This window comes from Cyprinus carpio, chromosome B17 (genome assembly GCF_018340385.1).
Source record: "Cyprinus carpio isolate SPL01 chromosome B17, ASM1834038v1, whole genome shotgun sequence".
Classification (NCBI taxonomy): domain Eukaryota; kingdom Metazoa; phylum Chordata; class Actinopteri; order Cypriniformes; family Cyprinidae; genus Cyprinus; species Cyprinus carpio.
Genome location: NC_056613.1, coordinates 12,683,907 through 12,699,990, shown reverse-complemented (window position 1 = coordinate 12,699,990; position 16,084 = coordinate 12,683,907). Strand labels below are relative to the sequence as shown.

At 39.5% G+C, this 16,084-nt stretch overlaps 1 protein-coding gene across 6 annotated transcripts in view; it reads right to left on the bottom strand.

Annotated features, from left to right (window-relative positions):
* LOC109083427 (rho guanine nucleotide exchange factor 10-like) overlaps nt 1-16,084 on the bottom strand; it is a 51,099-nt gene that overhangs the window by 27,916 nt on the left and 7,099 nt on the right. For 3 of the 6 annotated variants that reach the window (XM_042742321.1, XM_042742324.1, XM_042742322.1), the window contains exons 2-8: nt 15,008-15,111; nt 4,872-5,246; nt 2,044-2,349; nt 1,289-1,325; nt 939-1,036; nt 613-669; nt 8-195 (exon numbers count right to left, since the gene is read on the bottom strand). In XM_042742321.1, the coding sequence (XP_042598255.1) occupies nt 8-195; nt 613-669; nt 939-1,036; nt 1,289-1,325; nt 2,044-2,349; nt 4,872-5,246; nt 15,008-15,044 (1,098 nt within the window). In that variant the 5' untranslated portion in view covers nt 15,045-15,111. The remainder of the gene's footprint in view (nt 1-7; nt 196-612; nt 670-938; nt 1,037-1,288; nt 1,326-2,043; nt 2,350-4,871; nt 5,247-15,007; nt 15,112-16,084) is intronic. The other 3 variants (XM_042742323.1, XM_042742325.1, XM_042742326.1) reach the window with 3 other exon arrangements.

Below are 16,084 nucleotides of genomic sequence, written 5' to 3'. Positions count from 1 at the left end.
TACATACATGTGTTTTCTTGCTGGGTGCACGGCCCCTGACAAAAGCATCTGGGAGGCCATTCTCTCCATGTCCATTCTCTGTGTCACTGGCTTCCTCGTAGCTCTCAAACTCACTGGAGCTCCAGCCGTTGTCCAGAGAGCTGCTGCCGCCCTCTTCCCCGAACTCAACATCATCATAGATCATCTCACCTGGGTCTGACATGCACATAGGTTTCACATTATTCAAAAACATCCCCATTCTATCCCTCATGAGCTGTAACAGCAGAGCTGTCAGTCACATGACACCGTCTTATTGCTGAGCAGGCAAATTTTACTCTCAGTTTTCATATCTTTCATATTTTCATAGCCAGTCTACAGGGGTGGAAAAATAATTGCTTTATAGATGCATCAAATCTCTAAAACAATTCTGGATCAATCAACTAATCTGAATTTGAATGTAATTATTAATACCTGTAGTTTTTTTTATAAAAACAAAAAAAAAAACATGTTGGATAAAACAGATATAAAATGTGCAATGTGGTGTGCAATCTCAACATGAACTTGTCAGCCATTAGTTGTTAGGTAAATAAACATGAAGAAATACATCATACAATAAAGACTAGATGAACACACCTGTAGTTGATCCAGAGTTCTCTCTTGGTACATCATCATAAATAACTTCATCTGGACCTAAAATAAATAGAAACATGGCGACAAACACATGAATTCTCACATCCAACCAAACTAAAGCAGTGCAGTGGGTCTCAGAGTGTGTGTACAGTATGTGTTAACGGATCCTCTGAAGGAGGCTTAGCGGTTCTTCAGTGAGAAGGAAGGAAATGTCTGAGATTCTCTTCAGAAAGAGGAAACACAGCTAAACGAGGCAAACAAGGCTTCATACATACATTCGCATGTAATTCTAAGCATTTTATCAGCCTAGCAAAATGCTGAGAACTTACTCTCCATCCAGGCCGTGTTTGCTGGGTCTGACACCCACTTGGTAAGAGCATCTTCCTCTCTGATGACTGGACACTCTTCACTGAAAACACTGGACATGCTACTTGGAATTAATATTCATAAATGCTCCCCTTTAAAATATCCATCTCTGCAGTATTCAAATATTAATATGAGAACATGAAGTCCAAACTATATTGTACACGAGCATGCAAACACAAAACCCCTACATAAAAATAGAGGGTACTTAGAAGTACTTAGTACAAAAAGTTGAATACAGCAGAGGGACATTAATATGCATTCGACATCTCAAAGGAAGCAAAGCAGTACTGAACATATGTGCGGTCTCACTTACCTGTCCACTGGAGTATTTCCTGCTCCCACCACAGTCACTGCAGGACACAACAAAACAATTGACTCACAAGTTTCAACATACCTCCTCATCTCTACCTACACTACAGGTCAAGATGAACTTGCCTGGATGTACTGTATGCTTCTCATAACTGTAAAAACTTTGGGTTAAGCTTAAATGCATGAAATTACAATTATAAATTGAGCATACCTATGAATTAGTATGTAAAAATTACGATGAACAAATCTATATACAGTGTGCACATGAATCTAATTTAGAGCAAAGGGTGGCTACTTTGAAGAAACAAAAAACTATAAGAGTTGATTTTAATTTAATATTTACACTGCATAATTTCCATTTTTCAAAATATAATACTTTTGATAATACTACTGCTTTATTGACTAGCCAGTTTTAAAGTGGTTTTAGAAAACAACTACTATTTATGATAAATGTTAGAAATGGTTTTGTAAAAACATTTGAAAATACTCGTGTAAAATGTAGTTAACATTCAGGCTACTGTTACACTTTAGAGAAAACAGGAAACCTCATCACAGCCAAAGTCACAGCTAAAATTATCCCCAACTTCCTCATGGCAAAACTTCAGAAAAAGAAGAGACAGAGCGCATGAGAGAAATGAGGTGAGAGCCAGGAAAGTAAAAAGAGAGAGGATATGTATGGTGATGGTGAACCCCTATTCCAACCAGACCAATGGAGAGAATAAATGAAATGGAAACAGGTGGGAATATCTCTCTTTTTACCATCTTCATCCATAGAGAAGTGTCGGATGATAACTGGGGTGGTGTAGGTTGGTGGGATCACCGGCACATTTGAGGGCGTTGCATAACCACAGGGCACTGGTACTGAATACCCAGAGGGCAACCCAGGGCTACTGAGCACATCCTGAATGCCTCTTTCACTCTCATTGGCTGGGGGAGAGGAGGGAGGGCCGCTCTGCTCTGACAGCAGCTGCTGCTGGATAGGGGCGATGTCAATCACAGAGTAGGGGCTGACTTTGAGCTTGGAGTTGGACGCAGAGGTGGTAACCACACCGGCACCTCTGTTCACTATTGATCAGAAAGTACAGTGACTTATCAGGAAAGTCTGAGACTGTAAGTCTTGTAGGAAAGTGAAAATTGCATTTCCATTGGAAAATACACAGAAATCTCAGTTTATGCAGCTATACTAGTGAATAATCTTTGTAAATTCATATTATCTTATGTGGGAGGGATTCCTGATACAAATAACTAAAGATCACCTACAATAACAGTTAGAAAGAAAGAGGGAAGGAAAGAAAGAGACAGATGTAACCTCAGAAACCATGCAAGAATTAAAAGCAATTGGATGCAGTGGGCTGCCACCAAAATGGCTGTAGATTTGATTTCCAGTTATACACAAAACTGTTTTAGTGGGGAGATTGATAACTGTACACTGTAAAAAAAATTAATTTCCATGGTTCATGCTCACAAAGGCTAGTGGTTAATTGCATAAAACTCACTGTAGTCACCATAAACCATCACAACAAAATATTGTGCGCTGTTAGAGACTCCCTTCACAGGGATGATTTTAGGATTTTTTTAATGGGGTGGTACATGGGGGACCAAGAACCAGTCAGGGGGGCCCATGGGAAAAGTCATGTTTCCCAACACAAGTGGGATGACATAAAAATGGCACTGCACAAGCGCCTGGACAACTCATCTCTCTTTTAATATATATAATCCACTGAACAGACAATAATTGTTCTCCACTTCTTTTATTGTCCAAACAGACAATGTGTGTGTGTCTTGTGAACTTTTTGTAAAAATTGTTCATGATGCTGCAGATAGATAGCTGCTGGTGTAGTCCTCACTGGCCTTCTCTGGCCGGGCCTGACCTGTGCTACCAGGTTCAGGGCTGCTAATTTGCTGGCCAACTTGGCCCTGCCTGGTGGATTGGCTCTGACCTGCACTGCACTGTATCTAACTGTCTTTGAATGTGTTGCTGCTGTGCCTGACTTTGTCCACTTTTCATTTGTTTCCCTACAAAATTTGGTCTAAAAAAACAAACAAACAAAAAAACTACTTAATCATCAATAGTACACAATAGTATATTTAACAGCCATATTCGCATCAGATTAAAGACAAAATCATTTAAATGTGAAGCTGTTCTTGGACACTGCAAATTAAAAAAAATTATATATAAGACTACCACGTAAAAACCTTTGTTAATTCGATACAAACAGGTGTTTACTATTCTACATTTTAAAATTCCTAGTGTAAGAATGCTAACATTATTAAAACCCCACATTTTAGCGTTTTCCCCCGTTACTGATTGTGCCTTTAGTGTTTGAAACAACAGGAAGAAACGTAACATAATGATTTCTATTTTAAGCGGTGCTGGTGCCAGTGACGTCTCATATTGGAATTAATCGGCTGTGAACCAGACAGTGAGTAGGTGTTCTCTACTTCAAGCGGCGTTGCGCTGCCGATTAGCATATGACATCAGCGCGTGAGATTTTAGATGCACTCTAAATGCTCCCACACCGCAGATGTTATACTCTGATCAGTATATGCTGTTGGGGGGGCCAAGCATATTTTGATGGGGGGTGGTGCCACCCCTCTAGACACACCCCTGCCCCTTCATTATGTACAGTATGTAAAAAAAAGTACTATATATTTTCATGTATAAAAAAACTCAATTTATACTGTGAAAAATATTATGTGTAATATAGTACAGAAAAAAAAAAACAAGAAATGTTTACAAAATTAACTGCCTTTTATATTTTTATTGTACTAAAGAAAATCACTAAAAACATTACGTAAATACAGAAGACCTTTGTTGATCTCGGAACACAAATCAAGCTATTTTTGATGAAATCCTAGAGCTCTCTGAACCTGCATAGACAGCAATGCAGCTGACACGTTCAAGTAGTAAGGACATTATTAAAATAGTCCATGATGTGACATCAATGGTTCAACCGCAATTTTATGAAGCTACGAGAATATTTTTGTGCACAAAGAAAACAAAAATAATGTCTTTATTCAACAACTTCTTCTCTTCCATGTCAGCCTTCGACATGCATTCATGAGAGTATCATGATGCATGCATGTGGTGCTGCTGACGCAGGAGATTGTATTCTGACATAGAACCTGGATTTCACTGCGCCTTGTTTACAATGTGTCATGGTACTCTCATGAATACGCGTCAAAGACTGACACAGAAAAGTAGAAATTGTTGAATAGTCATTATTTTTGTTTTGGTTGAACCACTGATGTCACATGGACTTTTTAATGTCCTTACTACCTTTCTGGGCCTTGTACATGTCAGTTGTGTTGCTGTCTATGCAGGGTCAGAAGCTTAACAGAGGTCTTACGGGTTTGGAACGACATGAGGGTGAGTAATTAATGACAGAATTTTCATTTTTGGGTGAACTATCCCTTTAAGATGAAACATATCTGAGATTAAGACTTTTTTTCAAAAAACTATTATGCGGTCAATAGAAGATCTTGTGATTTCTCTCTTTAAAAAGCAGAATTAACTAATTAATTTTAAAATCAATTTCATAAATAAAATAATTCATCTTAATATCTGTGCTTAAATGTAAACTTACTGTCCTGCTTGCTGTCAACAGCAGCTCCTATAGCGCCCTCTGATGGTGGAGGAGGGTCTCCGTCCTGGCGTTCTGCTGCATTCTGACACGGCTCTATGGGCGGAGGTGGTAGATCACACTGTGGGAAGGGTGCATGAGCCAAAGGGCTGTTATTAGTGGGGCAGTCCTGAGGTGGAGGGGGCAGATCAGCCTCTGCGGTGAGTAAGTTATCTTGGTTTGGACTTGTTCCATTTACGGGTGCGTCCCTGGCTGTTGAAGAGCAGGGTGGAGGCATGAAGACTGCCTCAGGTTCAGGGGGTGGCCGTTCTGCCTCGGGGGCTTCATCACCACTGTTGTCAAACTCAAACTTCTCACCTTCATCTTCGTCATCCAACACTAAAGAGAGAGAAAGAGATAGAAGTGTTTTGCATTCCATTGTTTTTACTGATGTTGAGTATGGTAAAAACTATAAATTAGAAAAATTAGATAGTCTGTGAATGGAGTATGTTGTGGTTGAGGTTTGTCCCCACGTTTCTCTCTGCCAACCCAGGGTTCACAAAAACACATGTTCAGATTTTTAAGAGCAAATTTTAATTTAAGGTTATGTACAAGAACACTTTCCTCAAAATGCCTCTAAGAGTTACTGTACATATGGCACAAAGTTGTAAGGGAACAGTGAAACAAAACCAAACACCAAAACTGGGGTACAGGAAGCACACAACACGCTGAAAGGAAACCGGGTCAAAAAAGCACACTGCTTATTTTCCACAGGGCTGAAGTGCTAAAGAGGAAACACGTCTACTGGGACCAGAGAACAAAAGACAGAGAGAAAGAACTAAAATTCAAATACACTGATCAAAGATTTCTCACTCATGTGGTTTGGCTTGTACATTAAATGCTGCCATCGCAATACAGGCTACTTACTTAAACTAAATTTAAAGGGACAGTTTACACAAAAATGAAAATTCTGCTATCATTTACTCACCCTAATGTCATTTCAAACCTGTATGATTTAGCTTCTTTTGTGTATGACTTACACTGTAGTCTGTTAATCACATAGCTATTGATTTGGTTGTTGTATGAACTAGTACTGTGATACTGTCATGGAGCTTTTGTTCTCTTTTTAAACTTGAAAAACTCACTGAAAACTTCACTTTGTTTTTAATGCAAGAAAAAAAAGAGTGGAAAATGTTCTAATTTAGAATATTCTAAATTATACTATATTTGCATTTTTGTGTAAGATGAAACGGTCATACAGGTTTAGAACAGCATGAAGGTGAGTAAATGACAATTTAATTTTTTGGGTGAACTGTCCCTTTAAGGAAAGCTTTGTCTGAGTTTGAATCTGTCTTTAATGATCCTACATCAGCAAAAAAACTCAAAAACCAAATGGCAGCCTTACAGTATGGATGAAAGACATCCAAGAATGGAGGAATGAGGAATAAGAGAAGAGACAGGGAGGGAGACCTTGACGGTGTGAGGCTATTATGAAGCAAACACTTGGCAGTTCATGGATTCTCTTGACCCAGTGACTCACTCTTTAGAAATGTGAGTAATGTGAGAGTCCTTTTCCTCCATTCAGCTCTGGATCCCCCGTCCAATCGCAGCCTCCCTCAAGGGCTGAAGTGCACACAGTAGCCATTATACTAGACTACAGTAATTAAGCCTGCTACAGAGTTTTACAGACAGTTTATTTATAAAATAAGACTGCATATGCAGACAGTAACATCTCTAAACCACTCAAATTCATTACATGGAGTCTTAAATAATGTTTGTTTTTCCTCTCACAGGGATAATGAGAGGAGTGGTAAAACTGAAAGACTCTGGACCTCTGCCCAGGAAACCATGTTTCCGCTGATGGAAAAAGTTATCTCTTAAAGTCGATAAATCCACCATGGCGCGCTGGTACGAGGTTGCTCACTGTAATAGCAGAGATTCCAAACACAAACCTTGACAGACTAATTTCCTCTGCTTACTTCCATCAGTAAAGCATTTTTCATTTTAAGCCACTTAGAGCCAGGTGCACACATCTTGGTCTGTTGCCACAAAGTTTGGGGAACATGAAAGATTTTTTACATCATAGAACAAAGCTGGCAGTTACAAAGTGCTTACATGTAAAATACCCACTGCTGGGCTTTTATTTTTTTTTGGAAAAAAATGAATAAATAAACATACATGTATACATACATACATATATATACAGATCCAGCTGTGATCCTTGGATAGTCTTTGGCCACTCAAACTCTCCTCCTCACCGTGCATTAGGATGATATAGACAAACATCCTCTTCCAGGCAGATTCATAACATTTTCTGTTGATTGTAACTTATTGCCCTGATGGTGGAAATGGGGATTTTCAATGCTTTAGCTCTTTTGTTACAGTCACTTTCTATTTTGTGAAGCTCAACAATCTTGTTCTACGCATCACTATATTTTTTGGTTTCACTGCTTGTGATGGATGATTAAGGGAATTTAGCCTTTGTGTTCCTCATATTTATAATCCTATGGAACAGGATGTCATGGCTGGACAGTTTCAAGCTGAATGGGAATATACTTCAGAAATATTTTACTCATAAGAATTTCATGGGGTTCCAATAATTGTGGCCAACATTTATTGTATCATGAGATTTTCTCCCCACTTACTTCAATGAAAGGTTAGAATTTTTTTTTTTTAATGAAAGATCAAAAAGATCAACAATGCAGATTTATTTTCACAGCAGCCTTTGCTCATATTTAGCAAGGGTGCCAATATTAGTGCAGGGCACTGTAGATGAAATATATATAACGTGTTTGAATATATGGTTAAATTCTACTGAATATCCTAAAACAAAACAAAAAAGTGAAAATGAACATTGGCCTGTGCCAAAGTTCTCACTGGGGTCATATCATTCAATCTGACCAGCAACAATTTTAAAGGATAAAAAAAGTGTGGGTATACAGTGTAAACCCATCTTAAAGTAGTTTGGCACTGTTATTTGTTGACAGATGGGATGTGATCTTTATTCATTGTGAGCTGATAGGAGCGGTGTCCCTGCCTGCCTTACAGCTACACATGACATTCGGCATGCAAACAAAACACCATGCACCCAAGTTGACATTCAGTAATGTGAATGAACAGTTTACAACAAAACAAAAAAGAATAATCTGACTCCATGTTAAAACAGCAGCAAAGTTTAAAAGCATCCTGAGGTCAAACTATGACCTGACCCTCAGTGTGACACTGAGCACCTGGTACAGGAGTACAGGGCAGAGCAGGTATGCAGAGCTCCACTTGCCCACATCCTTAAATCCTTGAGAGGAAATGTAAAAGGTTAAGAGTACAGGAAAGGTGGAGGGGCTTCAGATGAGCTTTTTTTGTTGAACTGTGTGATGGGAAAAAACACTAGTCTGAAGAAAGTTACTGAGGCATGAACAGAGAGAGTGGCTTTATCAGCTCTCTGTGCTAATGAATGGAGTAAGAGGCAGATAAAGCACGAGGGAGTTTCCATATCTTTGCAAAGATGACTGACGGTGAATATTTATGCAGTAAGAGCTTTAAAATAATGTGGAAAGTGTGCAGTTTTAGTTTACACTTTAACACCAGCTGAACTCAAATGGGTCTCATTCCTTACAATACTGACCCTTTGATTCCTTGATGAGCTGTTTTCAGCAAGGATCTCAGAGAACCAGGCAGTGAAGAATCATAAATTGAATACCAATTTGCGGACTAAAAATGGACCTTTAATGAAAATCATTTTTTTTAAAACTGCTCTACTGAATAGTGGTCGACCGATATATCCAATTTTTGTCATTTTAGCATTTTAAATCATTAGACAAAACCATTTTTAAAAAGAAAGGTAAACCATATATGAAAAAAGTATTATAGCATTTACCTTTCTTTTATTAGCAGTATAAAAGCAAATTAAATTGGGATTTAGCAAATATGGATTTAAAGGTGACATATTATGCCCCTTTTTACATGATGTAATAGAAGTCTCTGGTGTCCCCAGAATATGTCTGTTAAGTTTCAGCTCAAAATACCCCACATATCATTTATTATATCATTTTGAAAATGCCTTTTTTTTGAGTGGAAGAAGAAACACGCTGTTTTTCGTGTCTGTCTCTTTAAATGCAAATGAGCTGCTGCTCCCCGCCCCCTTTTTCAGAATAGAGCTGAGTCATTACAGCTCTGACCTGCTAAAAAACATGTGTTTTGGTTCTGATTATCATGTTTATAGTGCTGAAATCATGCATTTTAGACCATATTAGTTTAAAGAGGTCATATGATGCAATTTCAAATTTTCCTTTCTCTTTGGAGTGTTACAAGCTCTTGGTGAATAAAGAAGATCTGTGAAGTTGCAAAGACTAAAGTCTCAAATCCAAAGAGATGTTTTTTTTAAAAGTTGAGACTAGTCCACACCCCCCTGAAACGGCTCATTCTAACACGCCCCCACATATCTACGTCAGTATGTGGGAAGCTTTGCATAATGCCGCCCAGATGTTCACGCAAAGAAAGAAGGCATACCTTTTATTCTAGTTGTAGTATTTTTGCTGCCGCCAGGTCGTATAGACGCTGTGTGTTTCACTGTGAAAGTGAAACTACTTTGTTTGGCCTTCCAAAAGAGGACAATATCCGCTTCGTCATGCCTGGAGCTGATCCGTGCTGGTTGCTGAGGAAATACATCAACTTTGCACTGTGGATGGCAGAATGGGCTTTCACTGTGGATGAAGTGGAGTCCAGCTTGGGATCGTCACATGTGGTTGCTGCAAGCACAATGTATGCTCCTTCGTAGAATCCACCTCAAGCTGCCCGCCTCTGCTCACTCAAGCCGGCCGCGGTTCACTCTAGGCCTCTGGCCTCTGCTCACTCAAGGCCTTGGTGTGTGACGCTGTTTCGCTGAGAAAGCGAAACTACTTTGTTTGGCCTTCCAAAAGAAGACACGACTAGAAATCATGTTTACATCACATTTATCATGGGTTTTATGTTTATGTCTCATCGCTCCGGCCGGACAAGGCATCACAATATGTTTAGAGGCGTAACATTTCTGTCACACGCTTGAGGCATTCGGTCAATCACAACACACTGGATAGCTGGCCAATCACAGCACACCTCGCTTTTCAGAGCGATGAGCCTTGTAAAAATCGATGCGTTTCAGAAGGCGGGGCATAGAGGAGAAACAATAATGTACAGTTTGTGGAAAATAATGTGTTTTTTAACCTTAAACCACATAAACATTTCATTACACCAAATACACAAAATAATGTTCTTTTTAGCAGCATAATATGACCTCTTTAAACTTCTGATATAGGGTTTTCTGAGTGCACACATCTGAAGCACATGAACAGAAAGAAGCTGTCACAACATGCGAGTACTAAACCAAGTTCTTATTCACACACAAGTTTACGTTAAAAATACACATGAGTTACAAAACCAGTCGGTTATGTCTGTGAAAGTTTTAGATCTGTGTGGCAGCAGCAACATACAGTAAATAAATCAATAAATCCACTGCTCTGTTGTCTCCTCTGAGGCTGGGACTCATAGTGTTCTGTGCTCATCTGTGGCGCCAAAGACAGAACAGTTAGCATGTTTTGCTCAAACTTTCGCCATGGCATTAGAGCTGGTACAGCATTAGTCTTGTGTAGCCAGACCTTCAGACTGACAGCTGAAGGTCTGGAATCCATGGCAGCTTTCTTTGGCCAAGGCCTGCCCATGAGGCCGTTTGACCGACATGTCAAACAGCCAATCACAGTTCGTTTCGTTTAGCGTCACGTTTTGGGGCGTGGAAATGTCGCCACAATAACAGACCGGTGTGTAAAACTCTCTGACATATTTTAAAGATTCTATCCCGTGAACTTTAAATATTTCACATTCTTTTGAAACTCCAGTGTTTAGTTGATCCTGATAAGCGCTCGTCGTCACAGTTGTAAACACTACTACAGCTTTCTTCTTTCGTGAGGGGGTTTGGCACCACAGCATCTTTGTTTCCAGGTGGAATGTTAAAGGGGTCATATGATGCTGCTAAAAAGAACATTATTTTGTGTATTTGGTGTAATGCAATGTGTTAATGTGGTTTAAGGTTCAAAAAACACATTATTTTCCATATAATGTACATTATTGTTTCTCCTCTATGCCCCACCTTTCTGAAACCATTCGATTTTTACAAAGCTTATCGTTCTGAAAAAGCGAGGTGTGCTCTGATTGGCCAGCTATCCAGTGCGTTGTGATTGGTCGAATGCCTCAAGCATGTGATGGAAATGTTACGCCCCTTAACATACTATGCCGTCTCCCAGGCCAGCAGCACAAGACTCAGTCCAGCTGTTCTGCTTGTGCACATCCCATCATTGGTTCTCTTTTAGCAGTTCAGTCAAAATACTGTAAGGAATAACTGAATAACTCTGGTTTATTACGTGTCAGAGAGAGTGTAAGGCGTGTTTATAAACCGAATAATTTAAGTAATTTGTGGATTAGTGCGTACTGGAGACGCGAACCATTTCAAATGTTTCAGTTCGATTTGGTGAACTGGTTTGACCGTTTCACTAAGAAGATCCGGTTAAATAGAAAGATTCGTTCGTGATCTGGACAGATTAGGCAAAACCGATAAAACCCAATACAAACGAGGCATTTGTTGCATCCAGTGGGGACATAATGACTGATTATAGTGACTTATACTACAAACCCCATTCCAAAAAAGTTGGGACACTGTACAAATTGTGAATAAAAACAGAATGCAATGATTTGAAAGTTTCAAATTTAAGGGAAAAATAAGTTGATTTTAAATTTAATGACATTAACACATCTCAAAAAAGTTGGGACAAGGCTATGTTTACCACTGTGTGGCATCCCCTCTTCTTTTTATAACAGTCTGCAAACGTCTGGGGACAGAGGAGACAAGTTGCTCAAGTTTAGGAATAGGAATGTTGTCCCATTCTTGTCTAATACAGGCTTCTAGTTGCTCAACTGTCTTAGGTCTTCTTTGCCGTATCTTCCTCTTTATGATGGCCAAATGTTTTCTATGGGTGAAAGATCTGGACTGCAGGCTGGCCATTTCAGTACCCGGATCCTTCTTCTACGCAGCCATGATGTTGTAATTGATGCAGTATGTGGTCTGGCATTGTCATGTCGGAAAATGCAAGGTCTTCCCTGAAAGAGATGTCTGGATGGGAGCATATGTTGTTCTAGAACTTGGACATACCTTTCAGCATTGATGGTGCCTTTCCAGATGTGTAAGCTGCCCATGCCAAATGCACTCATGCAACCCCATACCATCAGAGATGCCGGCTTCTGAACTGAGCGCTGATAACAACTTGGGTTGTCCTTGTTCTCTTTAGTCTGGATGACGTGGTGTCCCATTTTTCCAAAAAGAACTTCAAATTTTGATTCGTCTGACCACAGAACAGTTTTCCACTTTGCAACCGTCCATTTTAAATGAGCCTTGGCCCAGAGAAAACGCCTGCGCTTCTGGATCATGTTTAGGTATGGCTTCTTTTTTGACCAATAGAGTTTTAGCCGGCAACGGCGAATGGCACGGTGGATGGTATTCACCGACAATGTTTTCTGGAAGTATTCCTGAGCCCATGTTGTGATTTCCATTACAGTAGCATTCCTGTATGTGATGCAGTGCCGTCTAAGGGCCCGAAGATCACGGGCATCCAGTATGGTTTTCCGGCCTTGACCCTTACGCACAGAGATTGTTCCAGATTCTCTGAATCTTTGGATGATATTATGCACGGTAGATGATGATAACTTCAAACTCTTTGCAATTTTTCTCTGAGAAACTACTTTCTGATATTGCTCCACTATTTTTCGCCGCATCATTGGGGGAATTGGTGATCCTCTGCCCATCTTGACTTCTGAGAGACACTGCCACTCTGAGAGGCTCTTTTTTTACACCCAATCATGTTGCCAATTGACCTAATAAGTTGCAAAGTGGTCCTCCAGCTTATCCTTATATGTACATTTAACTTTTCCAGCCTCTTATTCCTACCTGTCCCAACTTTTTTGGAATGTGTAGCTCTCATGAAATCCAAAATGAGCCAATATTTGGCATGACATGACATTTCAAAATGTCTCACTTTCAACATTTGATATGTTATCTATATTCTATTGTGAATAAAATATGAGTTTAAGAGATTTGTAAATTATTCCATTCCTTTTTTACTCACAATTTGTACAATGTCCCAACTTTTTTGGAATCGGGTTTGTATCTTTTTACTCATTGCGTTGCGGAACGCGCTGCATAAACTTAAAACTATGTCTACATTTGTGATCTGAGAAACAACAAACAATAAGCCTCCTCTACTGCTCAAAACTCGTGTTTGAATCATCATTGGCAAATTATTTAAATATAAAAAAAACTTACAGGCTGTGAGTAAGAAGAGCCAGACTGTCCTTGTAAAGTTTGAACTGCCCAACTTTATAGAAACAGGCGTTGTGCCACAGACGCATTGCAGGCTACTGGTTCAGGAAACAGTCCTCATCCTCCATAAAATGCACAGCACACATCTGAATGTTTGGGTTGAACTGTTCTGGAACAGTGTTGAAATACAACTTAACCACTGATTTCTAGTTGTGTCCTCTTTTGGAAGGCCAAACAAAGTAGTTTGCTTTCACAACGAAACACACAGCAAATCCACAACATGACAGCGGCGGCAGCAGCGAGAACTAAAGTTATGCCTTCTTTCTGTGCGTGAACATTTGGGCGGCGTTATGCAAATGTTAGAACGAGCCGTTTTAGGGGTGTGTGGTTGACTCTTTACTTTTATAAAGAATATCTCTTTGGATTTGAGACTTTAGTCTTTGCAACTTTACAGATCTTCTTTATGCACCAAGAACTTGTAACACTCCAAAAAATTTAAAATCGCATCATATGACCCCTTTAAAGAACGCAACGCACACATCTCCCAGAAATCCTGTAGAATTCAACCAATCCGATGATGACTTCAACACTCCTGAAGTGTTTCTACTTTTGTGTCCCATATGCATCAGACATTTAGCCAACGGTCCATGGGCGTGACGTCTGAGGCTGAGACTAGTACACCGGTGTCGCTTGCAAGATCAAAATGACAGCGCCTTGGGTATAAATTTACAGATTAAGGGGCGGTAATATTATAATGAGATCCCTTTGCCACGTCACCAAGGGAGTGAAATCTGATGTGCTCGTTTTCTCAGACGCTTGCAGAAAAAGGCTTACCAAAATAAATATACTGGGTTATTCTTTTTCACGTTTCCTTGGTAGGTAGATGCACTGGGGACCTGATTATAGCACTTAAAACCTGGAAAAGTCAGATTTTCATGATATGTCACCTTTAAGTCTAAATCATATAATTTAAGTCTTTAAAGATCTAGTAACTATTTAATTCATTCATTGGTTAATTTTCCTTTATCTATTCATTATTATTTAATTCAATATAAATGAACTGAATTCAGTTGTGTAGATTATGGCACAGTAAAAAATGAACCATCTAGCGTACAAGCTGTGGTACAAGAGGTATGTACAATGACTGGTCTGAAATGATATGAGAGATTAAATGTCAGCAGAATTTTCATTTTTGGGTGAAACATCCCTTAAATCAGTGGTTCCCAATCCTGGTCCTGGAGAACCCCCCAACACTGCACATTTTAGATGGCTCCCTATTCAAACACACCTGATTCAACTCATCAGCTCATTAGCGAAGACTCCAAGACCTCAAATGTGTGTGTCAGATAAGAGAGACACCAAAAACATGCAGTGTTGGGGGTTCTCCAGGACCAGGATTGGGGACCACTGGCTTAAATCATAGCACTACTTGAATCCGGTAAACTAATCTTTCTCTCTCATCTGTCGTTCTCTCTGCATCAAGACAGAGCCTCTGTTTTCGGGCTGCTTTTTTCACCTCCCCAGCAATCGTTCTGGCATTCCTCCACTCTTCAACCCACACGCTCCTTAGTGGCTGAGGCATGGAATGTGTTTACACTGTTCCATCAGGCTCCCATAAGCATGATATTCCATTGCATTCGACACAGTGAGAGTGAATATGACCATGACACTGGTCAGTAAAACTAGCTTTTAAATGCTTTAAAAATGAACCGTTCCATTTGTGCTAGAAATGTTTAACCACCATCTGCATTTACACACTTATCTGCTTGTCAAAGTAAACTCAGTATGTGTGTGTGAGCTGTAAGAGGACAGAACTGCTTACTGTCAGGTGGAGGAGGGGGGAAATCCTCCATGTCCATGCTGAACACACCCTTCTGAGACACACACTGATGATCAGGGAAAGATCCTTCACCAACTCTTACAAACCTACAGGGGCAGAGAGACAGCAGACAGAGTTCACCCACACAAATACGCACAAGAATGACCTCACAGCTAAAGCAACAGTTCATCCAAAATTACAACTGTACTATAATTTATTCATCCCTGTGTTGTTAAAATCCCATTTGATGTCATATTTTCCAGGGAACACAAAAGTTGAATAATTGTTACGCAGCTCTTTCCACTCAGTGGTAGTTCATAGTGATGATCAGGACACAACAAACTCCAAAAGGACCATTAAACTTGTCCATATTATTTGTGTGCATATTTACATTTATATAAACATTTGGAGACAACATCAGTGTTACTGTAAATAATGTTAATAGAAAGTCAAGGCAGTTTTGTTAGAATACTATTTTTCATTGCAAAAATAAAAGATTATGCCAAACTAGTTAAAGTCAGCATAAAATATCAATTCAATTTTGTAAATGCATGTTATTTATCTTAGTTAATTTCTTCTTTTCTTTTTTTGACCTCGTAATTTTTAAATCAAAATGTCTAAATTGACCTCTCTGGTGAAATGCGCTTGACTTCTCCAATAATTTAGTCTACTTTAAACCCAGCTCTTTCATACAATCAGCTGCAAGTTTGTATTCATTTCAAAGCTTAATTCTATACAATTTACAACCACTGTGCAGAACCAAGTCCCCCAAAATGTTTTTAATTTTCTGATAATCCAAAAATCTCAGCCCGATAACGGGTCAACTAGTGGTGTCAGTTAGGGGCAAATCGTCTCCTCACAATTTACCAACCCATCACATCTGCGCTGACTTACCTCAATCATATTCAACGCTGATGACTCTCATACTCTTCCCTGTTTGTTCATTTGCACTGATATGATTTGTGTTATGGCAGAAAAATACTCCACCAGAAAATACTGGGCTTAAAATTCCTCACCGCTCTTTTAGCAAGCTACACTGTACAGTATGTCAAAGTCAGATATGTAATCAAGGGTCACGTG